The sequence below is a fragment of the Entelurus aequoreus genome, linkage group LG18 (assembly GCF_033978785.1).
Source record: "Entelurus aequoreus isolate RoL-2023_Sb linkage group LG18, RoL_Eaeq_v1.1, whole genome shotgun sequence".
Classification (NCBI taxonomy): domain Eukaryota; kingdom Metazoa; phylum Chordata; class Actinopteri; order Syngnathiformes; family Syngnathidae; genus Entelurus; species Entelurus aequoreus.
Window position 1 is genome coordinate 19,584,794 of NC_084748.1, and position 26,815 is coordinate 19,611,608.

The following is a 26,815-nucleotide window of genomic DNA, read 5'->3' on the forward strand; positions in this document are numbered from 1 at the left end:
CAGCAAAGACGGGTCCCCAGTCGTCTTGGTCTCCATGCCACTGGACCCTGGCCCGCTCAATGCCAAGGACTGTGTGGTGGCTGACCGTGCACCAGTCTCCCCACATTAAAAGATTCCACGCACAGGCGTCCTCCCTACGGAGGACAGTCATACTCGTTTCGAGTGACCGCCGACGACGACGACGACTTGGCACCAGGACACCCTAGGCCGCAGTTCCATGATCGACTTTGTAGTTATGTCATTGGATTTGCGGCCTGGTGGTGAGTTGGCTGCGATGGTGGGGGAAGATGCCGGACAGACCTGGCAGGCCCAAACGCAGTGTGAGGGTCTGCTGGGAACGTCTAGCAGAGTCTCCTGTCAGAGAGAGTTTCAATTCCCACCTCCGGAAGAACTTAGAACATGTCACGAGGGAGGTGCTGGACATTGAATCCGAGTGGACCATGTTCCGCACCTCTATTGTCGAGGCGGCTGATTGGAGCTGTGGCCGCAAGGTAGTTGGTGCCTGTCGTGGCGGTAATCCTAGAACCCGCCGGTGGACACCAGCGGTGAGGGATGCCATCAAGCTGAAGAAAGGGTCCTATCGAGTTCTTTTGGCTCATAGGACTCCGGAGGCAGCGGACAGGTACCGACAGGCCAAGCGGTGTGCGGCTTCAGCGGTCGCGGAGGCAAAAACTCGGACATGGGAGGAGGTCGGGGCAGCCATGGAAAACAACTTCCGGACGGCTTTGAAGCTATTCTGGACCACCATCCGCCGCCTCAGGAAGGGGAAGCAGTGCACTGTCAACACCGTGTATGGTGAGGATGGTGTTCTGCTGACCTCGACTGCGGATGTTGTGGATGGGTGGAGGGAATACTTCGAAGACCTCCTCAATTCCACCAACACGTCTTCCTATGAGGAAGTAGTGCCTGGGGAATCTGTGGTGGGCTCTCCTATTTCTGGGGCTGAGGTTGCTGAGGTAGTTACAAAGCTCCTCAATGGCAAGGCCCCGGGGGTGGATGAGATCCGTCCGGAGTTCCTTAAGGCTCTGAATGCGGTGGGGCTGTCTTGGTTGACAAGACTCTGCAGCATCGCGTGGACATCGGAGGCGGTACCTCTGGATTGGCAGACCAGTGTGGTGGTTCCTCTCTTTAAGAAGGGGAACCGGAGGGTGTGTTCCAACTATCGTGGGATCACACTCCTCAGCCTTCCTGGTAAGGTCTATTCAGGTGTACTGGAGAGGAGGCTACGCCGGACAGTCGAACCTCGGATTCAGGAGGAACAGTTTGGTTTTCGTCCTGGTCGTGGAACTGCGGACCAGCTCTATACTCTCGGCAGGGTCCTTGAGGGTGCATGGGAGTTTGCCCAACCAGTCTACATGTGCTTTGTGGACTTGGAGAAGGCATTCGACCGTGTCCCTCGGGAAGTCCTGTGGGGAGTGCTCAGAGATTATGGGGTACCGGACTGTCTGATTGTGGCGGTCTGCTCCCTGTACGATCAGTGTCCGAGCTTGTCAGCATTGCCGGCAGTAAGTTGGACACGTTTCCAGTGAGGGTTGGACTCTGCCAAGGCTGCCCTTTGTCACCGATTCTGTTCATAACTTTTATGGACATAATTTCTAGGCGTAGCCAAGGCGTTGAGGGGATCTGGTTTGGTGGCTGCTGGATTAGGTCTCTGCTCTTTGCAGATGATATGGCCCTGATGACTTCATCTGGCCAGGGTCTTCAGCTCTCATTGGATTGGTTCGCAGCCGAGTGTGAATGGGATGAGGATCAGCACCTCCAAGTCCGAGTCCATTGTTCTTGCCCGGAAAAGGGTGGAGTGCCATCTCCGGGTTGGGGAGGAGACCCTGCCCCAAGTGGAGGAGTTCAAGTACATCAGAGTCTTGTTCACGAGTGAGGGAAGAGTGGATCGTGAGATCGACAGCCGGATTGGTGCGGCGTCTTCAGTAATGTGGACGCTGTATCGATCCGTTGTGGTGAAGAAGGAGCTGAGCCGGAAGGCAAAGCTCTCAATTTACCGGTCAATCTACGTTCCCATGCTCACCTATGGTCATGAGCTTTGGGTTATGACCGAAAGGACAAGATCACGGGTACAAGCAGCCGAAATGAGTTTCCTCCGCTGTGGTGGCGGGGCTCTCCCTTAGAGATAGGGTGAGAAGCTCTGCCATCCGGGAGGAGCTCAAAGTAAAGCCGCTGCTCCTGCACATCGAGAGGAGCCAGATGAGGTGGTTCGGGCATCTGGTCAGGATTTCACCCGAACACCTCCCTAGGGAGGTTTTTAGGGCACGTCCGACCGGTAGGAGGCCACGGGGAAGACCCAGGACTCGTTGGGTAGACTATGTCTCCCGGCTGGCCTGTGAACGTCTCGGGATCCCCCGGGAAGAGCTGGACGAAGTGGCTGGATAGAGGAAAGTCTAGGCTTCCCTGCTTAGGCTGCTGCCCCCGCAACCCGACCTTGGATAAGCGGAAGAAGATGGATGGATGGATGGAATATACAACATCTCTTTTGATGCAGCCGGTCACCCTTCTGTCCGGACGAGGATGACAAGACCAGAAATACACATCATTGCAAATTCATTGAGAATGTGTCTATTTCTTCACTTTGAAAGTAGTTTGTGTCAGTGCGAACGACAGATTAAATACAATAGTCGTCGCTTATTTGAAGATTGTCAATACTTAGTTGGTCAATTTTTACTCCAAAAGAAAAAAATACATCTAAAGTATGACCTTTTGTGTTAGTAGGGCCAGACATATGCTGTAAAAAGTGAAGTAAGTCCATAAGAGATACCAGCTCGGCTACCAAGGGACAAGAGGAGTTAACAACATGGAGATTGTCAGGTGATATGTTTTTTTTTTTGCAAATATGACTACTTGTCGCCATAAAGCTGTGTGAAAAACACCTGCTACTACTGCAGCCACTTGTAGATGCCACTACTGTTTAAACATCTTCATTGGTAAGTTCATAACTTGACAACATTTAATACTACAGTTGGAGCACCAAAAATAATAACTGATACATCTTTCTTTTACTTGAAAACATGTCAACTCAAATTTATTGGTACATTGTTATCGTGCATTTTCTTATTTAATTTCCTCATTTTTATTCACTTAGAACAGAGGTGTCAAACATTGGCCACAGTACATCAGGTGTACTGGAGAGGAGGCTACGCCGGACAGTCGAACCTCGGATTCAGGAGGAACAGTTTGGTTTTCGTCCTGGTCGTGGAACTGCTACTACTACTTTCGCCCGCCACATTATTTTATGTGGCCCGCGAAAGCCTGGAAATAATATGCGTTAATAAAATGCTTAATCTTTTTGTACTAAATATATTTGTTCTTTCCCTTTTGACATTACAAATCATGTACTGCATGCAATTGCATATCTTGTAAAATTAAATATTATGTTATCATGTATTCCGAAAATATTTCTTGTTAAAATAAATACTGTACTTAAATATCTGCTTGACTTATGAGTTTTTTACCGTGAATCAACTTTGGTACTGTTTTTTTCCATATACAGAAAGACACTAAAACATTAAAAAACAAACAAAAAAAACATTAAAATAACAAGATTTTACGGTACCAAAAAAAACTGGCAGCTCTGTTGCTTGAATTTTACCGCTAAAACAATGGTATTGTTTTTCCATTCCATTCCATGTATTCCATTTTTTTATATGCTGTAAAAAACCCACTGCTTCTACTGTAAAATTCTGGTGACTGAGCTTTCAGTTTTTAAAGTAAAATTTAAATATTTTTTTTGCAACTTAAGTAAAAAAATATATTATTAACGTATTATATATATACTGTACATGCATATTCATATATTACTCATTGTTAAAAGTGGCCCTCTCAGGCCAACCATAACTGCGATGTGGCCCCTGATTTAGAATGTTAATAAAACCTTGAACTAATCCCTGGTTTATTTGGTTTTTAGTACAGATGCTATAAAACTGACAGGTTGAAAACAATGTGCTATCAACGAAAATTATTTAAAAAAGTGAAAAAGTGAAATAATATTATAATCCATATAATTGCTCAAAGGCAATATAGCATTTGCTGACAGGTCTCTAGTCGCCGTCTGACATCACTCCATCGCACCGCGTTTACCTGGCATCAAAACAGATGATCACGGTTGATAATAAATACGTTAGTGTTTTCATACCTACTATTGTTATCTGTTTGACTAATTTTACTTGATCAAGCCTTCTTCAACATTCCACACTACAAAATAATAAAAGTATTGAGGATTCCTGCTGAATATTGTATCGGCTCAATATCGGCCAATACGGAAGGCGCCAATATTGGTATTAAATCGGAAGTGAAACATTAGGATTGAGACATACGTGGTCGACCATTTTTGTCGACATACCATTTTGGAGCCAACGGGGTAATTTCTAAGAAAAATATATCAGTTTATGATTTAAAAAATGCTTCAAAAAGAAAAGCAAGGCTGTCTTAACCTGAATTCTACCACAGTGAGAGATAAAGCAAGTGAAGAAAAAACACCAGACCAGGTGTTTTTCTCCCCCCCCCCCAAAAAAGAGTACAACTTTATTAGGAATACAAATAAAGACTGAACACCGTCATTACTGCTTCAATAACAATGTAATGTTGAATACGGTCTGAAGATGAACAGGCAGAAGCAGTTTGCCCAATGAGCTCTGCTTATGTTGCACCAGTGACTGCGATTTTGCAGCACGATAAAACGTGACGAAGTACGATAAGAGGATGGAAGGAGAGGGTGAGTGAGAAAGAGCAATGTGCGGGGATGAGATCATCGCGTCATCAGGAGCCGTGGTGGCCAACGAGCGCTAGTACCACCCTAAGAAGGACCAGGTGCTACGGTCAATTACCTTGGAAACGGTCACCATGGAAACCTTACAGTGACAGCGCGTTTGAATAAAAGCTAGGAATGTTTTCAGTTGGGGAGCCTGGTTAAGAGAAAGAACACGTGTTTATGTCTTCTAATTATTGTGGCAGAGAAAGGTACGTCTAAGAGCCATGGCAGATGATCTGCTTGCCTTTTTTCTGCACTCTGTGTCAGCTGCCATCTGGTGAAGATGCCTCTAGTACATTCTCACTTGCTTTAATGCTGCATGCCCATATTCAGTATATTCATGCACTATATATGGACTTACACAATATACAGTATACATGCACTATATATGCACTTATACAGATGTACAGTAAATGCAGTAGATATGCACTTACACAGTATATACGAGCCCTATATGCACTTAAACAGTATATAAATTCATTATATATGCACATACAGTATATAAATGCATAAATATAAACATGCACTTATACAGTATGTATGCACTATAAATGCACTTATACAGATATACAGTAAATGCAGTAGATATGCACTTACACAGTATATACGAGCACTATATGCAATTATACGGTATGTACATGCATTATATATGCACATACAGTATATACATGTACTATATATGCACTTATACAGATGTACAGTAAATGCAGTAGATATGCACTTACACAGTATATACGATGTGTGTGCACGTATACAGTATATACATGCATAATATGTGCACATACACTGTATGTGTACATGCACTTATACAGTATATACATGCACTATATATACAGGTACACTTAAACAGTATAAAAATGCACTTATACAGATATACAGTAAATGCAGTAGATATGCACTTACACAGTATATACAAGCACTATATGCAATTATACGGTATGTACATGCATTATATATGCACATACAGTATAAACATGTACTATATATGCACTTATACAGATATACAGTAAATGCAGTAGATATGCACTTACACAGTATATACGAGCACTGTATGCACGTATACAGTATATACATGCATTGTATATGCACATACACTGTATGTGTACATGCACTTATACAGTATATACATGCACTATATATACACTTAAACAGTATACAAATGCACTATATATGCACTTATACAGATATACAGTAAATGCAGTAGATATGCACTTACACAGTATATACGAGCACTCTATGCTCTTATACAGTATATACATGCACTATATATGCACTTAAACAGTATAAAAAGGCACTATATATGCACTTATACAGTATAAACATGCACTTATACAGCATGTATGAACTATAAAATGCACATATACAGTATATACATAGTCGTGCAGTATAAACGTGTACTATAAATTCACTGATACAGTATACATGTGCACTACGGGGCGGCGTGGCTCAGATGGTAGCGCGGCCGGCCAGTATCTTAAGGGTTCCTGGTTTGAATCCAGCTTCCGCTGTATTAGTCACTGCTGTTGTATTCTTGGGCAGGACACTTCACACACTTCACTCCCAGTTCCAACCACACTGGTGTGAATGTAGCCTAAATGTAGATAATGGCTTTCTCAATGTAAATCTAGAGAAAAAGCGCTATATAAATATAATTCACTTCACTTATATAAAGTATATACATGTGTTTATACAGTATATACATGTACTATATATGCACTTGTACACCATATACATGTTATTGAGGGCCATGAAGATGTCATGTAGCAATAAACAGGTGTGTGTGTCAGTGTGTGTTATCAGCACACAGCAAGTGTACTTGTGTGATCAGTGCTATTACACGTGGAGCCAGAATGATGTTCCAGAGCGTCCATCTTTGTTTACTTTCCTCCCTGCACTTTGTTAAGACAGGAAAATAACTCAACTTCAATTTCCTGCTACCTAACCACGTCTTCCTTTTGTTCTTGGCTCCTCACATCACATCTTTTGCTCTGTCCATCAATCGCCTCCATTTTACCGACGCCCCGCCTCTTTTATTCCATCCCTCCATCCAGCCCTGCCCTTCCTCCCTCCTTTCCCGTCCACCACACAACTCCATCCATCTTTCTCGCTTCCTTCTGCTTTTCTTAACCCCGACGCTCCTCTCTAGTCTTCGTTTTTGTTTCGCTTTCTCTTCATCTTTCTTTATTCTTACAGAATTTACAGGGTTTATACAGTTCTTCTTCCTCCCTCACTTTGTCTGTGCTCGTGTCAGAGATCCTTCATTTTCTCTCCTCTCCCTCTCCAGAGAAGCCATTAGGTGCTGCCGTGAGGCTATCACTCTTCGCTTCTCTCCATCTCTTTTTCTCTCCCCCCGCCATGGTCTCAGGGCTATAACCCCCCGACACCCTCCCTTCTGCATTCTTCCTCAGCCTCTCCATCCCTCACTTCCCTTTCTTTCTTCAGGCACCCTTTCCTCTCCATTCATTGAAGCTCTTCCTATACCTCCATCTTGATTTCTTCCCCAGTTTGTCTTCCCCCACATCCCCCTGCATTCTGCCATAATCCAAATAGATAGACGTCTCTATACGCTAAGTATGTAAATGGCTGCCAATGTGCACAGCAGAGACACATTTGAATCCAAATGTACCTATCTGGCCTCCCTAAAGCCAAAATATTGTAAGTGAAATCATTTGTAGAATGTTCATATTAAAGCAGAAGATTGTGAATTATTTGATGACAGCAAACTCGGTGGTACAGTTCGACAGACAGATGGGGAATAGGCAGTTGTATCAATACTAATGGTAGTATGTTGATATTTTTCATTTACCGTATTTTTCGGACTATGAGGCGCACTTAAAGTCCTTTAATTTTCTCAAAACTCGACAGTGCGCCTTAATACCCCGGTGCGCCTATTTTTCGGAACAATTTTGGTTGTGCTTAACGACATAGAAAGCTATTTTATTTGGTACATGGTGAAATGATAAGTGTGACCAGTAGATGGCAGTCACACATAAGAGATATGTGTAGACTGCAATACGATAGCAGTCACACATAAGAGATATGTGTACACTGCAATATGACTCAAGTAAACAACACCAAAATTGTATATGTTCCATTGAAAATATAGAACATTACACATGGTGCTCAAAAATCTATCAAAATGTTTTAGTACGACTTTGGTAAGCTATGAAGCCGCACCACTTGATGGATTGTACTGTGCTTCAACATACAAGTGTTATTATGGTGTGTGTTAGGTAATATTATACAAAAGCAACTTTTCTTACCTTCTGGTACCTGCTGATCTGTGTTTGGGATCTGGGCATAAGTCCTGAAAATATGCGTGCGTCCGCCTTTGTAGTCGATAAGCTTCTTATTTTTCTCTATCTTCTTGTTATGGGACATTCATTCTCCGCTGTTGCTATTTCTAATATGAAGTAGTGTAAAGTTCTTACTTATATCTGTCAGTAAACTCGCCATGAAAGCGCTAAAACATACCGGAGTAGTGAGTTTACATTATTCACCAAAGGAACTTTAGTTATTAGAGAGTTCCGGTCAGACGGTTTTTCACAGGACAATGTTTTTGCCCATATGTGACCTTTATCAGATGCATTTGATGTCAATATGAACAGTACAATTCAGAATTTTTCAAATCCGACCCATGCCTCTTGTATGTGGATATAAATCAGATATATATCTGATGTGACTGCAGTCTGAACAATCGGGTCGCGTTGATCCCACCAGTATGTCATCAAATAGCGATAAGTGTCATAATTATTTGCCAAAATAGATGGGTACAAAATAAATAGTTGACACAAGAGCAGAAAACAGAAAAAATTATATGTTTTAGGAATTCACGTCAATGTCCCCCCACTCCTGTCTCCGACTGCTCGCCCACACGCTCATCAGAGCAGACGCCAAAGCAAATGTCTCACAAACTACGAGAGCCAAAATGATTGTTCTCTTCCTTCTTCATTTTCTACGCGCAATAATTTGGTTCAGAAAATGTTGACTTTAATTACACAAAATCTTTGAACTTGCCACAAACGCACCAGGACTGAAACCTACTAGAATTGAAGCCATGTTTACTTCAAGTCTGCATGCGGGTCAGCTTATGTTCACATCAGACATCGCATCTTATTTGTAATCAGATTTGCCCCCCCCCCCACGCCCCCCCCAAAAAAATAGGAATTACTGTATTTTCCGGACCACATGGCGCACCGGATTATAAGGCGCACTGCCGATAAACAGGTCTCGTCAGGTCTTTTTTCATACAAAGTGCGCACCGGATTATAGGGCGCACTAAAGGGGTCATATTATTATTATTTTTTTCTGAATTAAAAACACTTCCTTGTGGTCTACATAACATGTAATGGTGGTTCTTTGGTCAAAATGTTGCATAGATTATGTTTTACAGATCATCTTCAAGTCGCTTTCTGACAGTCGCTTCATGATGTGCTGTTTTGTGGGCGGTCTTATTTACGTGGCTCACCTTCGGCAGCGTCTTTTCTCCGTCATCTTTGTTGTAGCGTGCAACGACAGGGGTGGAAGAAGTGGCAAAACATGGAGCTAAATGTTTTAATGACATTCAGACTTTACCTAAACATCTTCTCATCCGTAGCTCACTGGTGCAACAACAACGCCGGGAATGTGTCCCGTGAAAAAACGTCCGACCCGAACTCTCTAATAACTAAAGTTCCTCGGGTGAATAATGGAAACCCACTACACCCGTATGTTTTAGTGCTTTCATGGCGAGTTTACTGACAGATATAAATGAGAACTTTACACTACTTTGTATTAGAAATGGCAACAGCAGAGGACGAATGTCCCATAACAAGAAAATAGAGAAAAAGAAGAAGCTTATCAACTACGGTATCAGCACGGACTACAAAGGCGGACGTGCAAATTTTTAGGACTTATGCAGATCCCAAATACAGATCAGCAGGTACCAGAAGGTAGGAAAAGTTGCTTTTGCATAATATTGCGAAACAAAACGCCAGATAATAAGTCCTACCTTATACACACACCATAATAATACTCGTATGTTGAAGCGCAGTACAATCCATCAAGCAGTTAGGCTTCATAGCTTACCAAAGTCGTGCTAAACATTTTTATAGATTTTTAGCGCTATGTATAATGTTCTATATTTTCAATGGAACATATACAATTTGGTTGTTGTTTACTTGAGTCATATTGCAGTCTACATGTATCCCTTATGTTTGACTGCCATCATATTGCAGTCTACACGTATCTCTAATGTGTGACTGCCGTCTACTGGTCACACCTATCATTTCACCATGTACCAAATAAAATAGCTTAGAGGTCAGTAAGCACAACCAGAATTATTCCGTACATTGGGCGCACCGGGTTGTAAGGCGCACTGTCGAGTTTTGAGAAAATTAAAGGATTTTAAGTGCGCCTCATAGTCCGAAAAATATGGTAGACATCCTACCCTCCAGCTTGAAATAAGCCTAAGTGTGGCTTTCTACCACATCAATGTGTGAATGTGGTTTTGAATAAATGATGGCTTTTCGGTTTTCACTGTAAAGCACTTTCAGTGTCTTGAAAAGCGCATTATAGATCTAACCCATTATTATAACTAACATACAAAGTTTCGTTGTACTTGTGCAATGACAATAAAGACCTACCTACCTACCTATACTTTTATTCTTTTGTAGTGTGAAATGTTAGAAAAGGTCTGATCAAGTAAAATTTGTCAAACAGAAACCATTGGTAGGTTAAAAAAACACTAACCTAGGTATTATTAACTGTCTGGAATGGAATTATGCTGTTTTTTAAGTTTTGAAGCGGAGTAGTAATTGTTTTTTTTTTGGCAACACCTACTGATCACCATTATTCATGAAGTTAAGCTACCGACACAGTAGGTTGAATGATGCAGAGACGTTTGTTACTGGATACTTTTTTAATATGTTAATATGTAACTATAATTATTTGACCCATATTCATATTGACAAAAACTGCAATATTGTTCAATTAAAGACGCATTACAAAAGGTAGGAATCTTAGGGCACCTCACGATTTGATTCCGATTCGGGGGCTATGATTTGATTAATAAGTAAATTATTTATACATCATTAGTTTTTATATTGTATATTATTGTTGTATTGTATATTGTTAATATATTGTATGCTATTAATAGATATTCAAAATGTAATACATGTAATTATTAATAATATTATTTATTTATTATGTCTAACTGTCTCCTCCTTTGGCTACTGACATATGGAATATTGCACCATTTGTGAAGTGAAGTGAATTATATTTATATAACGCTTTTCTCTAGTGACTCTATGCGCTTTACACAGTGAAACCTATTATCTAAGTCACATTAAAGCTAGTGTGGGTGGCACTGGGAGAAGGTGGTTGAAGTGTCTTGCCCAAGGACAGAACGGCAGGGACTAGGATGGCGGAAGCGGGGGTCGAACCTGGAACCCTCAAGTTGCTCTACCAATCGAGCCACGCCGCCCCACATTTCTGTTTTTTGTTTTTTTTACAAACAAAAACTAAACATGAAGATGAAACAGATAAGAACTACCGTATTTTCCGGACTATAAGGCGCACTTTGTCATAACGGGGGTTTTCGCAGCTTACTGCGAGGTTTGTTCTCCTAGGAAGCAAACAGAATATTCTTGATAGGACTTGAAGGTAGGAACATATATATTTTCTCAATTAATCCTACACATCACAAAGACAGGAACCAAACAAAAGAAAGGCGTGCCGTTCACACGAGACGCTAAAGAACAAAAACGACTTAAAGCAGGAAACATAGACGTTAACACTTAGCCAGAACTATGGACATAGAACAAACAAGACTTACTGTGGCATGAAACAAATAACTAGCAAAAAACTTGGAATAGGACATGGAACGAGCAGCATGAACTAAGCATGAAACCGTGGCATGAAAAGAACAATGACGCCAGACCGACTAACTGGCAAAGACAGGCTTAAATAATAGTCTCTTGATTAGAGCAAGTGCGTGTCCCGAACACATGAGGCAGGTGAAACTAATCAGTCGCCATGGAAACTAAAACAAACAAGGATGTACAAAAACGGGAACAATTGGAGTCTTAAAACTAACAGAAAATAACAAAAACATGATCCAGACCACAGATCATGACCCACTTAAAATCCTTTTTCCCCCTCAAAACTCGACAGTACGCCTTATAACCCGGTGTTCCTAATGTACGGAATAATTCTGGTTTTGCTTACCGACCTCGAAGCAATTTTATTTGGTACATGGTGAAATGATAAGTGTGCCTAGTAGATGGCAGTCACGCATAAGAGATACATGTAGACTGCAATACGACTCAAGTAAACAACACCAACATTTTATATGTTCCATTGAAAATATAGAACATGACACACGGCGCTCCTTAGTTGTTGCCATTTCTAATATAAAGTAGTGTAAAGTTCTTACTTATATCTGTCAGTAAACTCGCCATGAAAGCGCTAAAACATACCGGTGTAGTGTGTTTACATAATTCACCCAAGGAACTTTAGTTATTAGAGAGTTCTGTTCTGACGTTTTTTCACGGGACACATTTCCGGCCTTGTTGTTGTTTCCGGATGAGGATAAAGTAAAGTCTGAATGTCATTAAAACAGTTAGCTCCATCTTTTGACACTTCTTCCACTCCCGTCCTTGCACGCTACACCGCTACAACAAAGATGACGGAGAAAAGATGCTGCCAAAGGTGAGCCACGTAAGTAAGACCGCCCTATATGTGCGCCTTATATGTGGAAAAATATCGAAAATAGACCATTCATCAGCAGTGCGCCCTATGGTCCGGAAAATACGGTACAACACCAAAGACAATAGACGGATATTTTAACTGGGTAACGACGACTAATGTTGCATGTGGCCTTGTCACGCCAATTTTCTTCCCATCACAAAAACCTTCCTACCCCCCATTTACTTCCGGGGTCATTTCCGCTTACGTCAGTTCCTCTTACTTACGTCATTTCCTCTTACGTCATTGCCAGCGATCGATAAATCCAAATCTCCTGAAAATGGTGGTGTCACTGGATGATATTCATCTTTATCTGTCCCAGGGGACTTATGTCAAACACCAGCAGGCTTCGCAACATTTCAAGCGGAGTGTTAGGGCCGCTGCTGCGAACTTCTGTCTTCGTGGTAACGTGCAAAAAATATTAATTAATATATAATACTGTTAAATGTCTGTACTACTTTAAATCAACATTATTGTTGAAACCATTTCACTAATATTAATTAATATATAATACTGTTAAATGTCTGTACTTTAAATCAACATTATTGTTGAAACATTTCAGTAATATTAATTAATATATAATGTTAAATGTCTGTACTTTAAATCAACATTATTGTTGATAATTAATATATAATGTTAAATGTCTGTACTTTAAATCAACATTAAATGTCTGCACTACTTTAAATCAACATTATTGTTGAAACCATTTCACTAATATTAATTAATATATAATACTGTTAAATGTCTGTACTTTTAATCAACATTATTGTTGAAACCATTTCACTACAATATTGTGTGTCCTGTGTAGAAGAGGTCCTGTACCATGGGAACAGAAGGGTCATTTGGACAGAGGAGGAGAAAGTGGCTGTGTTAACCGAAGCCCATGCAGGCCATTTTGGACCACGGAGGATGCAAGCGAAGATTGCTCCCCGGTTTTATTGGCGGTCCATCACAAAGGACACATTGGATTGGGTAAGCAAGCTCCTAGAAGGAAGATATTTGCTTTTAATTTTAATTTTTAGTTGAAACACTCAGGTTAGTAGTTAGTAGTAGGTCGCAAAGTGTTGTGGAATCAAATCATATCTACAATATGTTTCCCTTTATTGCTGCTTTTAGGTGCGCACATGTCCTCACTGCCAGCGCTTTGAAAAATGAAAGACCCGATGCGCCTGAGCTGAAGCCCATCAAGGTCGTATCACCTTGGTACATGGTTGGTGAGTGGCTTTATTCACACATCCCTCACCTTTTCACGCACAACTATACAAAAACTCAGTCCACATTCAAATATTTGCTAAACTGAGAACTGGAATTCATGCTCTAGGTGTGGACCTTTTTGGACCTGTGAAAAAGTCGTCTAAGGGGAACAGATATTGTCTCACTTTGACCGATTATTTCACCAAGTGGGTTGAAGCAAGAACATTCCCAAAAAAGACAGCAGCCAATGTGAAGGAGGTATTCTTTATATTTTGGTGTTTCACTTACCCATGGCCATAATCAGAAAGGGAAAAAGCCACTAAAGTGCATAATTTATATATATATTTATATATATATAAAATTCTATTGTAATTATTAGTTGTACTAATATAATTTCTGTGGTGCCCCACAGGCCTTGAGGGACATTTTCTTTACTCATGGTTTGCCTGAAGTTATCCTCACTGACCAGGGCACTGAATTCAAGAAAGAGGTAACTTTCTTTTTCTACAACTGCACGTTTAAACTGGCCATATTTTTAGCAGACACACACATTCCTCAAAACACAAGTAACGGACTCCTTTTCCGTGTATAGGCTGAGGTAGCTTTCAAGGAGTTGGGCATTGAACATGGGGTTTGGTCAGCATACCACCCCCAGACCAATGGGCTTGATGAGAGGACGAACCAAACCATTAAAGTGGCTATTGGGAAGACCATCAGGGGCCAACAGGAGAAGTGGGAGGACAACCTCAGGGAGATAGTGCATGCCCATCACACCTGTGTACAGGTATCGACCAGGTACTCCCCCTTCCGCCTGATGTTTGGTCAAGAGGCACGGATGTTTACGGAGGTAGGTGGTTTGTTTTTATTGAGCTCTATGTAGGTCAAATCAAAATGAGTGCTCATTACACAGTGGTACCTCGCAATACGAGTTCATTTCATTCCTAGACGAGCTCATTATGTGAAACTAATTTTGTGAGCCAAATATTCCAATAAGAAATTATATTCGTGCCATTCATACATTCCAGGACCCTAATATAACCACAGCCTTTTGAACAAAACAATACGCTCCTGTGTAGATGAAAGTGTCTTTGTAGCCATAAATTCATACTTAGAAGTCTGTGTTGTCTTTCAATGTTTTAAAGGTTACAACTGAGTGTCCTGAGGTGATGGCAGCTCCTGACCAGGCGGATTCTCTGGAGGCCTTTGTGCAGCTCCGAGTTGGCCAGGATGAGGACGTTTTTGGAAAGGTACTCATTATGTTGATGTATGACAACAGGTACTGTTGAAGGATGATTACTTAATGGCTACTGGTTAATATTTAGTTATTTATTTTTCTTTAAATGCTCTGTAATCTAAACATCTTGAATCAATTAAGGTGATCAACAATGTGGAGAGGGCACAAGAGAGACAGAAATTGTCATACCGGCAGAGGATGAAGAAGGGGGTCAAGTGTGAGTGACAATCATTGGTACTTTAATCTTAATCTTAATAAGTGCTTCATCATCCAACCTGGAATGGAGGTCCTCAAGAAGGATGCGAGGAAGAAAGGGAGACCTGGGCGAACCATGGACCCAAACTGGAGCCAGACCATCTACAGGTATGCTTATCTAATGTTCATACCAAAAGTATCGCTGATGGCTTTTTTTTTTTTTTCAGCTCAATACATCTGTTTGATTGTTATCTGTGAAAACATTTGCAAAGAAAAAATGATTTGATTGGAAACCAAGTAAATGGTGGTCTTTGACTATTGTACTCTAGGATTGTAATTCAGTCTGAATGTACTCACATGCTTGAATGCAATATTGAATTCTAACCACAACGTTACTGGTAAAATGTTTCATGATTGTCATATTGGTGATGACCAACCCAGGACTCATTCCCTTGATGTTACAGAGTTATGGAGGTTCTTCCAAACAATATGGTTAGGCTGGAGACCCTGGATGGAAAGCCCAAGCATATGATGACCCGTATGCATCACTGAAACCTCTGCGCCCGAGTATGTCAAACTGAATGCTGTTTACAGGCAATTTTTCTTCAGAGATCTTAATATCCCTCCCCTGTATCATAATATGCCTCCTCTCTCATTTAGGGACTCACCCTGGCTGGCCAAAGGATTCCCCTTCAGCCCCTGTGCTTCCAGGAGATGCTGAAATGCTGACTTCATCATCGGAGGAGGAAACTGAGGTACTTTTTCAGAAAAAAAGTGTTAATATGTCCATAAATGTAGCTTTCTAACTATTTGTATGATTGACACAGGTCCAGTGTCATTGTTTCACGGACCATACATATGCTGGCCCCACATCACCCTGGAAAAAGGAGCTGCACCCCGACCAGAAACAACTGGTGAGCAGGTTTCAAATTGAGTAAAATTTTGACATTGGAGCCAGTATATGATTAAAAATATATACATTTATTGCTTTGTGAAGTGGCCAAGGTTATCTTCAAGTCGAGTAATGTAAAATTTTCTCATGAATAGCTCGAGTATGTTTTGGCCTGCGATCGTCCAGCTATGGAACTGATCGTTAAAGAGGGAGGGGTGTGTTTAACCCGAGAAGAGTTTTGGTCTCTCGGGTTGTCCAGAGACATGGACTCCACGGTCAGTACTGTAACTGTTATGTTTGTTTCACTTGACTGCTTATTCCATGGATATGTATAACTTTGTTACATCTGTAATGTGATGACAGATTGGAAATGCTTGCCTCCAGCTGGTTCAGGAAGACATGTATGATTTCTTAGAGCTGCACAACAGAGGCTGCTTTTAGTCATTAAAAAATCTGATTCAATGGTTAATATAAAACCTCACATATCCTCATGTTTTTGGATTCAAAACGGCTACAGGGCAAAGATGTCTTCATTGCCAACATGTATATTGTACCAACGTGGAAGCACAAAGACGTCGATCCAATGTCAAGCCTTCCAGTGAGTACAATGAAATTTGAAAGATAATAGCTACACTAATCTGAAATTTATTTCTAAAATATTCATAAATGTTTACTACAGAGGGATGCACATCTAAAGGATGCACTCCTCTTCCCAGCGTGGAGCAAGCACAACGGGCCAGAGCATTACCTTCTCTGTGTAAGTGTTGAAAAGAAAAATACTGGAGATATCTTATAATTCTTGTGCAATTACATTATTTATGCCTCTTTCTGCATTGACCATTGTAGGTGTTGAGGCCGGCAAAGAGAGAAATTCTCTTGCTGGACTCTCAGTTTGCCCTCTGGCCATCTGGTTTTGGTGATGAGGTGTACAGAGCCATCTTTAGGTCCCTTTATAATAATCCTGGCCACAGTTCCATTTTGGCCACTTTTTGTTCCAGCCATGTTCTGGTTTTGGCTATGGTTCTGTTCTAGTCATCTTTCCCTTCCCCGCTATAATAATCCTGGCCACAGTTCCATTTTGGCCAATTTTTGTTCCAGCCATGTTCTAGTTTTGGCTATGGTTCTGTTCTAGTCATCTTTCCCTTCCCCGCTATCCTCATGTTTTAGACATGTTCTTCTTTTGGCTATGTTCCCATTCTAGCCATGTTCCAGTGGTGTGCTACAGGGGTCCCCAACCACAGAGTCATGGACCAGTACTGGTGAAACAATATTTTGTTCATGCTTTAGCAGTGTTCTAATAGAATTTTCACTTGTTTATTTACAATTTGTCTTCATGTTTAAATATGCCAAGTGGCTTATTGCATTTTATTTTATTCACATTTGGCTTTTTTACTGCAGGAGCATTGCACAGCACATCGTCCCAGGAAGCTGGAGTGAGCTCACTGGAAAAGACATGCAGGTAATAGGTTTACTCTATAAAATATAAATGTCTTGTAGTAAACCCAAAGGCTGTATACATTTTCATGGTGCTAATGTGTATTACCAGGAGATCCCACGCCAGACCTCGGGGAATGACTGTGGTGTTTTCATGCTCATGGTAAGTTGAGCATTTTTAAAGAAGAAGAGTAGGTTAAACTTCCCCCACAATGATGTGAAACACAGCATCAAATTACAAAAATATTTGGTTGCAATTATTGCTTCCAGAGATATTCCTATCTATCACATTTCCAGTATTGATGTTGACGGCTCTTTTAATCAATTTAGTAGATTATTACAAAGTAGAGAAATGTTTTTTTCATTACACAATTATTACATGTGCTCAGAAAAATTACTATTTTCTATTTTTAGTACTCCCTCTGGCTCTGTACGGACACTACTTTTCACTACAGTGTGGTAAGTATTTAGGTATTTAAAAGATTTCAAAATAAGCGGCTCTGAGAGGTAAAAATAATGAACTCATTGTTATATCTGCTCTAGCTGGACATGCAGTCAATCCGGCGTTGGTGGTGTGTCCTTCTAATGGAGCGCTTTGGCATTGAAGGGTAGGACAACTTCTTGAAATATCTGATGTATTGTTTATCATGATTAGTAACTGCCTGCGATGAGGTGGCGACTTGTCCAGGGTGTACCCTGCCTTCCGCCCGAATGCAGCTGAGATAGGCTACAGCGACCCCCCGCGACCCCAAAAAGGGACAAGCGGTAGAAAATGGATGGATGGATGGATTAGTAACTGTAATCTGAAGAGCTTTTCTTCAATTTCCCCAAAGGCATGGCCAGAAGTTCTGTTATTGGACAGACAAGGCAAGCGGCCTATTGCAGGGCATTCTTCAGCCAGTCTTTAGGGTATCCAGAACTCAGTCCAGGCCATCGACTGCGTCATCAAAGATTAACTGAATACAGTACTGGTATGCCATGACACAAAAGTGAATAAATTGTATCATACCTATGTTGCTCCATAAAAAAAATGATTGGAGAAATATGTAAGCTGGGGGAAAAAATAACTGGTTCAAAAATAATAATCTAATAACCTTTATCGGTTTGTACCTTGATGTGGTTTAAGAGCTTTTCACTATAACATGTCTACTTCTGAGGTGACCACCACTTGTGATTATAATTGACGCTTTGTCCTTTATCTGTGTTCCCCATTCTTTAGGTGCAGCTCGTGCAATGTTTGGAACAAAACATTTGTAAACAATAAAAAATCATTTTACATTGCAGTTTTTTGTCTCATTTCAAAGTCTTGAAGAAATACCCAAGGTTTTTCTTTATTTTTATGTTCTTATTCTAAATACTGTCGTTTGTCTGACCACGGGTCATCTGACTTCACTGAGGTACATATGTGCACATAAATGTCATTTTAATTTAGTTCACTTACACAGAGAACTAAAAAAAACTGAATTTAACGAATACATTTAGTTTTAATAAAGTTTGATAATGTTGATTGATAATGAATTAACTTATTGTACACTGTTATTCATTTCCGCATATGTCCACGAGTCAAATGTGCAGTCAGGAATATCCTCAAGTTAATTTGTCAGATTAATACTTGTCCGATTAATACAGACGTTTTGTTAACGCTGTATTATAAAAAAGAGTCAAACGAAGTGCTATCGATCGCTGTCAAAGACGTAAGAGGAACTGACGTAGGCGGAAATGACCCCGGAAGTAAATGGGGGTTAGGAAGGTTTTTGTGATGGGAAGAAAATTGGCGTGACAGCTTTAACATTTGCAGTATTGCCCCTACAGAACAGCAAAAGATATATGATGATTTTCGTATCCACGTTATCCACAAACCCCACACACGATATCCACCTCTTTAATTCCTTTTGTCTACCAGGTTGAGCAGCTTTCCGACGAGCCACACCTTGAGCTATCTCCATCGCCCCCGACTCTGCACGTCCATGTACGCCATTAATCTTTCCTCCTCCTTCCCCTTTCACTCTCTCACTCCAGGGAGTGGGGAGAGAGCGAGCGAGAGGGTAAACGCACAGAGAGAGAATGACCATTAAGTCCGAGCCAGCATCTCCAATAATTTCACGGGCAGCCTATTATCCAAAAAGAGACAACATGGCCTTGGTAATATGATGAAATCTGCTGTAAAAAGTAGAAATAGGACTAAAAGCGTAAGAGTGTGGAAATACTTACACTCTTGAGTGGCTTTATCACATGATTGCATTCTAGTCATTTATCTGTCTCTCTACCTCCCACATTCACAACATTACTGCGGCTTTTCTTCACTTCGCTTTCTTTTGGCTTTCTCTTTCAGCTGGCTTTTCTCTTTTACGTATCATAGTGCGTCGTACTTACTATTTCTTCTGCGTGGGGAAAACAGAGAAAGTATCTCACGTTTGACAAGAGAAAATGACCGAAAACAAATGTCCACTACAGAGATTGCTGCATCTAGGACAGAGGTGGGCAAATATTTTGACTCGGGGGCCACTTTGAGAGAAAAAAATGTGTCTGGGGGGGCCAATGTGTATGTGTGTATAAATGATATATACACATTAAACTGTAAAAATCAGTATATTATGTGTGTTTGGGTCCCTTTTTTTTAGGAACACTAATACCAAAAATCACAATGTCCGATTTCGTAAATACCGTTTTTTACTGAATGGGACACCCAAAATGTACATTGAAATAAAGAAAGTGGGATTTACAATATTAACTATATACAATAAAACACTGAATTAGTGTTGTCCCGATACCAATATTTTTGGTACCGGTACTAAAATCTATTTCGATACTTTTCTAAATAAAAGGGGACCACAAAAAATTGCATTATTGACTTTATTTTAACAAAAAAATCTTACGGTACATTAAACATATGTTTCTTATTGCAATTTTGTCCTTAAATAAAATAGTGAACATACAAGACAACTTGTCTTTTAGTAGTAAGTAAGCAAACAAAGGCTCCTAATTTAGCTGCTGACGTATGCAGTAACATCCATCCATCTATTTTCTACCGCTTGTCCCTTTTGGGGTCGCGGGGGGTGCTGTAGCTTATCTCAGCTGCATTCGGGCGGAAGGCGGTGTACACCCTGGACAAGTCGCCACCTCATCACAGGGTCAACACAGATAGCCAGACAACATTCATACTCACATTCACACACTAGGGCCAATTTAGTGTTTTTTGGAGATGGGAGGAAGCCGGAGTACCCGGAGGGAACCCACGCAGTCACGGGGAGAACAGGAAAACTTCACACATATTGTGTCATTTATCATTCTATTCTTTTGTCAACATTATGAGAGACATGCTGTAAAAATGAATTATTAATCAACTTGTTTATTTACTGTTAATATCTGCTTATTTTCTCTTTTAACATGGTCTATCTACACTTCTGTTAAAATGTAATAATCACTTATTCTTCTAATGTTTGATACTTTACATTAGTTTTGGATGATACCACAAATTTGTGTATCAACCTGATACCAAGTCGTTACAGGATCATACATTGGTCATATTCAAAGTCCTCATGTGTCCAAGGACGTATTTACTGAGTTTATAAACATAATATACATGTTAAAAAAACAAAAGAAGATACTACCGAATATGATTCATTAGTATCGCGGAACTATACTAATAGACTACAACTAGGGATGCAACAACTAATCGATTAAATCGATTATAAAAATAGTTGGCGATTAATTTAGTCATCGATTCGTTGGATCTGTGCTATGCGCATGCGCAGAGGCAATTTTAAATTTTTTACAGCTGAGAAACAATAATCAAAATAAGTATGGTGCCAGTATGCTGTTTTTTTCCCAATAAAATACTGGAAAGGATAGTATTGTATTTTGTCTCTTTTATCCGATTAATAATCGATTAATCAAAGTAATAATCGACTATCAAATTAATCGCTAGTTGCAGCCCTAACTACAACACTGAATATTAAGAACATATGAACGTCACTCCTCTTTTACTTCTCAGACCAAGCAAAACACAACAAAATGTACATCCATCCATCCATCTTCTTCCGCTTATCCAAGGCAGGGTCGCGGGGGAAGCAGCCTAAGCAGGGAAGCCCAGACTTTCCTCTCCCCAGCCACTTCGTCCAGCTCTTCCCGGGGGATCCTGAGGCGTTCCCAGGCCAGCCGGGAGACATAGTCTTCCCAACGTGTCCTGGGTCTTCACGTGGCCTCCTACCGGTCGGACGTGCCCTGAACACCTCCCTAGGGAGGCGTTCGGGTGGCATCCTGACCAGATGCCTGAATCACCTCATCTGGCTCCTCTCGATGTGGAGGAGCAGCGGCTTTACTTTGAGCTCCCCCCGGATGGCAGAGCTTCTCATCCTATCTCTAAGGGAGAGCCCCACCACCTGGCGGAGGAAACTCATTTCGGCCGCTTGTACCCGTGATCTTGTCCTTTCGGTCATAACCCAAAGCTCATGACCATAGGTGAGGATGGGAACGTAGATCGACCTGTAAATTGAGAGCTTTGCCTTCCGGCTCAGTTCCTTCTTCCTTGTACAAAAATGTACAAAACAGCAAAATATGAATGCAAAGTGTAATAAACACCTACAATATGATATATTATCACGTAAAAATCTGCTTCAGCATCTGTTTCTGTCACGCGTTTTTGGAGCTGGCTGCTCTGAAAACAAACCCTGCCCACTCTGCTTTGTCCCTCGTCTGAGCTGCTGTGACGTAGATTACCGTAATAACTCGTAATATCACTCAAAAGCGCAGATTTCAACCGTTGAAATACTTTCTATAGTTCAAGACTTACGGCCATTTAAAAACAGCACTGCACATCATAATGGCGGCGACAGTTTTGATGTTAAAGGTCTAAAAAAATTATGTAGAACGTCCGGCGTGCCGGATTGAAAATCTTAACGGGCCGCATGTGGCCCGCGGGTCGTATTTTGCCCAGATCTGTGCTAGTAAGATAATAGAACCACCATTTGTTGCCGTTGCTGGTGGTGTTGAGTGAGTGCATCGCAGCTAAAATAAAATATTGTATACCTTTCAGCCTCCTCCACTGTGTGCTTTCTAAGCAGGTGGAGAGGTGATGTATGAACCCTAGCAATCGTCCGACTCAGCAGAACAGATGGCGAGTGAGAGAGGTGTGGTAGACAAGACAAAAGCCTGATGTGATTGTGTGCGCCTGTAGGAATCCAAATAAGCTGATGCACAGATGCACATTTTCTTGACATCAATGGCTGTGCTTCACATATTGTAACTGTTCTCCACAGTCATCAATCTCATTTCCACCAAACACTCGTTTAACTTTACTACTATACGCATTTTATTGCATTCTGTCTTCGAGAGTCTTAAGAAAACTAAGGCGAATCGTCCCACTTTTCAGTAGATGGGAACTCGTTTAAGTCCACGCCGTTCGGACCGACAGACGTACGTTGGCATTAACCAGGCCTGGGCAATTATTTTGACTCGGGGGGCCAAATTTAGAGAAAAAGATGTGTCTGGGGGCCGGTATGTCTATTTTTAGGAACACTAATACGAAAACTTACAATAATGTTGTAATAATAATGTTGAACGCTAAAAAAAACGTTATGCTAAAAACGTTTTGACAGACAGCCTTAAAAAACGGAATGGAATTTAAATTTTTTTTACTGAATGAGACACCCAGAATGTACATGAAAATAAAGAATGCAAGTTTTACAATATTAACTATGATCGATAAAACACTGAATATTGACAACATATGAACGCCACACCCCCTCTTGATCGACATATTCTACAATCAGACGAAACACAACAAAAATGCAACAAACGCAGCGAAATATGAACGGAAAAAACTCCACCCACTATCTGATATATCACTAAGCTTTAGAACTTTGTTGTAAAAATCTCCTTCCGCGTCTGTCCCTGACACCCACATTTCAGGCTGCCCGCTCTGGAAACACTCTGTGGAAACGCTCCCCACCCACACTGCTTGGTGCCTTGTCTGAGCTGCTGTGACTTAGATTACCATAGTAACTAATTAGATTACCTTAGTAACTAGTATATCATGCAAAAGCACAGATTCCAACCATTGAAATACTTTGTATAGTTCAAGTCTTAGGGTAATTTCAAAACATCACTGCACATCATAATGGCAGCTACAGTTTCCATCTTGAAGATCTAAAAATGTTTTAATTTGGTCTGATCCAACACGTCCAATATGGTGCAGCATTTGCGGGATCACCACCCAGCTTTACGCGCCCAAGCTAAGGTAGGACCAAATAACTGCATTAAATATATATAAACTATGAACTATGAACCTCTTCATCGACATATTTTACAATCAATTGAAACGGAACAAAAATGCAACAAACAGCGAAATATGAACGCGAAGGGTAAAAAAACCCCACCTACAATCTGACATATCTGATATACAGTGACGTGCGGTGAGGTTCATGACTGGTGAGGCACTGACTTCATCACAGTCAGATTTACAAACATATGAACCCTAAAGAGTATCTTATTCACCATTTGATTGGCAGCAGTTAACGGGTAATGTTTAAAAGCTCATACCAGCATTCTTCCCTGCTTGGCACTCAGCATCAAGGGCTGGAATTGGGGGTTAAATCACCAAAAATGATTCCTGGGCGTGGCGCCGCTGCTGCCCACTGCTCCCCTCACCTCCCAGGGGGTGATCAAGGGGATGGGTCAAATGCAGAGGACACATTTCACCACACCTAGTGTGTGTGACACAATCATTGGTACTTTAACTTAACTTTAACTTTACACATACAAACTGTAGCACACAAAAAAGCACATTTAATTTAAAAAAATGTTATTATGGTCTTACCTTTATGTAATATATTGGGTTGGAGGCAATAACCAGGCGAGGTGATGAAGTACGTCTCTTTACTGTAGACTTCAGAACAGACTCAACACACTTGACGTCAGGTGTGCAACACCACGTAAATCGTTGGCCAACCAAAAAGTAACCCCAGTACGCTATAGCCAACATTAACCAGGAGATGGCAACAGACAAACATAGATCACTCTATTACATTCCTCCCCTTTTAGAAATGTAGAAATTACTCAAAAGAAAAACAACCCAACCAAAAAATGCAGCAGCTCAATAAGAAGCCAAAAAGTGCAAAAACAATAATATTCGTGTTGGAGGAGTTGTGAATGAATGAAATATGAAATCCGTGCTGCAGTCTGCAGGTGTACCTAATGTTGTGGCCCTGTCATTCACAACTCCAACACGAACATTATTGTTTTTGCACTTTTTGGCTTCTTATTAAATATGTTTATTAAATAGATTCAATCTTGCACGTGGAAAGTTTAAGTGTGGGCTTTAGTTGATAAAACACTCCCATCAGGGGGTGCATTCTCCACCAGGAGGCGGGATTACTGCGAGCCTCACACAGTGCGTCTTCGCAGCAGTTTTATGATTGCTCAGCACAAGAAATACGTTACACACATACAGTTGTTGACAAAATACACTGTACATTATATACCTCAGCTAACTAAACAATGGAAATGTATAATATAATTCATATAGCAATACGGTCTCACTGCACAGCAGGCCAGCAGTAAGCCGAGTCCGCAATCCATGTTGAGGCACAACTGAGTGATGTGCCTCAACTGGCTGCTGATCACCGCACCGTCTCTTCTCAGTATTTGAACGGCAAATGTGAAAATTCAGCGATTTTGAATAAAAATGATCTAAAACTGGTGAAGTTAAATGGAAAATAACTTTATAGTATAATCACTGGACACATATAACAATTTAATTAATTATTTTTCTTTTTACATTTTTTTTCTTTCCATGATGGCTCTAGTGACTGCACGTCACTGCTGATATATCACTAAGCTTAAGAACTTTGTTGTAAAAATCTCCTTCCGCATTTCAGGCTGGCCGCTCTGGAAACACTCTGTGGAAACGCTCCCCACCCACACTGCTTGGTGCCTCGTCTGAGCTGCTGTGACTTAGACTACTATAGTAACTAATTAGATTACCATAGTAACTGGTATATCATGCAAAAGCGTAGATTCCAACCATTGAAATATTTACGGTAATTTGAAAACATCACTGCACATCATAATGGCAGCTACAGTTTTCATCTTAAAGATCTAAACAATTTTTGGGGGGAATGTCCGGCGGGCCAGATTGAAAAGATTAACGGGCCGCATTCGGCCCCCGGGCTTAATTTGCCCAGGTCTGACATAAGCGGTTGTCGACATAACCCAAACAGAACATTTAGGCGCTGTGGCTCAGATGGTAGAGTGGCCGTCCAGCAAATCGAGAGTTCCTGGTTTGAACCCAGTTTCCGCCATCCTTGTCACGGCTGCTGTGGAAAAAGGACTACTCTGTCATTATTTCACATTAAGTTTTGAAAGCTTGGAAAGTACGGCAAAGTCTCAATTGCATTTGAAAATGTTCCGGAAGGTTCGAAATGTACCCAGAATTGGCCCCTCCCCTTTACTCTTTGGACACATTTTGGAAAATCTGGGGCCACAGGGATACTTAGGTTTTAGTACAGTACAGTAGAGGCTCTCATTCACAACACAACTGATGGTCCCAACCCCATTGATTCCACTAATCAACCCTGATAAGGCACACCTGTGAAGTGAAAACCATTTCAGGTGACTACTGTATGAAGTTCATCGAGAGAATGCCAAGAGTGCAAGGACAAAGGGTGGCTATTTTGAAAAAACTAGAATATAAAACATGTATTCAGTTATTTCACCTTTTTTTGTGAAGTACATAACTCCACATGTGTTCATTCATAGTTTTGATGCCTTCAGTGACAATCTACAATGTAAATAGTCATGAAAATAAAGAAAACACATTGAATGGGAAGGTGTGTCCAAACTTTTGGCCTATACTGTATACTGCGAAATGGTATTTAAAAAAAAAAAAGGGCCCTAATTTGGTCAGTACAGGAGTACCGTTAGGATTCTAGAAAAATAATGCGGCTATCAGTAATTTTTATCCGTAGGTATGACAGAGCAGGTGATGACGACTTGAAACAAAATACCTCTATTACTAGTACCACTAATACATAGGGTCCTCTGTTGGGTTACAAAAACATTTGTTTAGTTACACACCCAACTAAATACTAAAGCAGACCTATGCAAATTAAGGCCCGTTAATCTTTTCAATCTGGCCCGCCGGACATTCCCATTATAATGTGCAGTGATTTTTTCAAATTACCGTAAGTCTTGAACTATACAAAGTATTTCAATGGTTGGAATCTGCGCTTTTGCATGATATACTAGTTACTATGGTAATTTAAGTCAGAGCAGCTCAGACGAGGCACCAAGCAGTGTGGGTGTGATGCGTTTCCACAGAGTGTTTCCAGAGCGGCCAGCCTGAAATGCGGGTGTCAGGGACAGACGCGGAAGGAGATTTTTACAA

At 40.9% G+C, this 26,815-nt stretch overlaps 2 protein-coding genes and 1 long non-coding RNA gene across 7 annotated transcripts in view; 2 read left to right on the top strand and 1 right to left on the bottom strand.

Moving 5' to 3' along the window:
* Positions 1-26,815, bottom strand: part of maml3 (mastermind-like transcriptional coactivator 3) — a 328,137-nt gene that overhangs the window by 52,409 nt on the left and 248,913 nt on the right. The window lies entirely within an intron of this gene.
* LOC133633921 (uncharacterized) lies at positions 11,269-13,638 on the top strand. Its single transcript, XR_009821855.1, has 3 exons — positions 11,269-11,398; positions 13,290-13,453; positions 13,598-13,638. It is a non-coding gene; the product is annotated as an uncharacterized LOC133633921 (long non-coding RNA).
* Positions 15,148-18,689, top strand: LOC133633920 (uncharacterized). 5 transcript variants are annotated; one of them, XM_062026729.1, is made up of 13 exons: positions 15,148-15,272; positions 15,569-15,671; positions 15,765-15,859; positions 15,938-16,018; positions 16,152-16,271; positions 16,514-16,594; positions 16,676-16,753; positions 17,198-17,255; positions 17,395-17,455; positions 17,543-17,593; positions 17,845-17,889; positions 17,974-17,999; positions 18,086-18,395. In XM_062026729.1, exons 3-13 carry the CDS (start codon positions 15,827-15,829, stop codon positions 18,154-18,156), a joined length of 705 nt encoding a protein of 234 aa, XP_061882713.1. In that variant the 5' UTR covers positions 15,148-15,272; positions 15,569-15,671; positions 15,765-15,826; the 3' UTR covers positions 18,157-18,395. The 5 variants fall into 5 exon arrangements, with proteins under 5 accessions (XP_061882713.1, XP_061882716.1, XP_061882714.1 ...); XM_062026730.1 differs by lacking the exons at positions 15,148-15,272; positions 15,569-15,671; positions 15,765-15,859; positions 15,938-16,018 and adding an exon at positions 16,360-16,397 and having other exon boundaries at positions 16,151-16,271; positions 17,974-18,038; positions 18,264-18,689; XM_062026733.1 differs by lacking the exons at positions 15,148-15,272; positions 15,569-15,671; positions 15,765-15,859; positions 15,938-16,018 and adding an exon at positions 16,360-16,397 and having other exon boundaries at positions 16,151-16,271; positions 17,974-18,038; positions 18,103-18,395.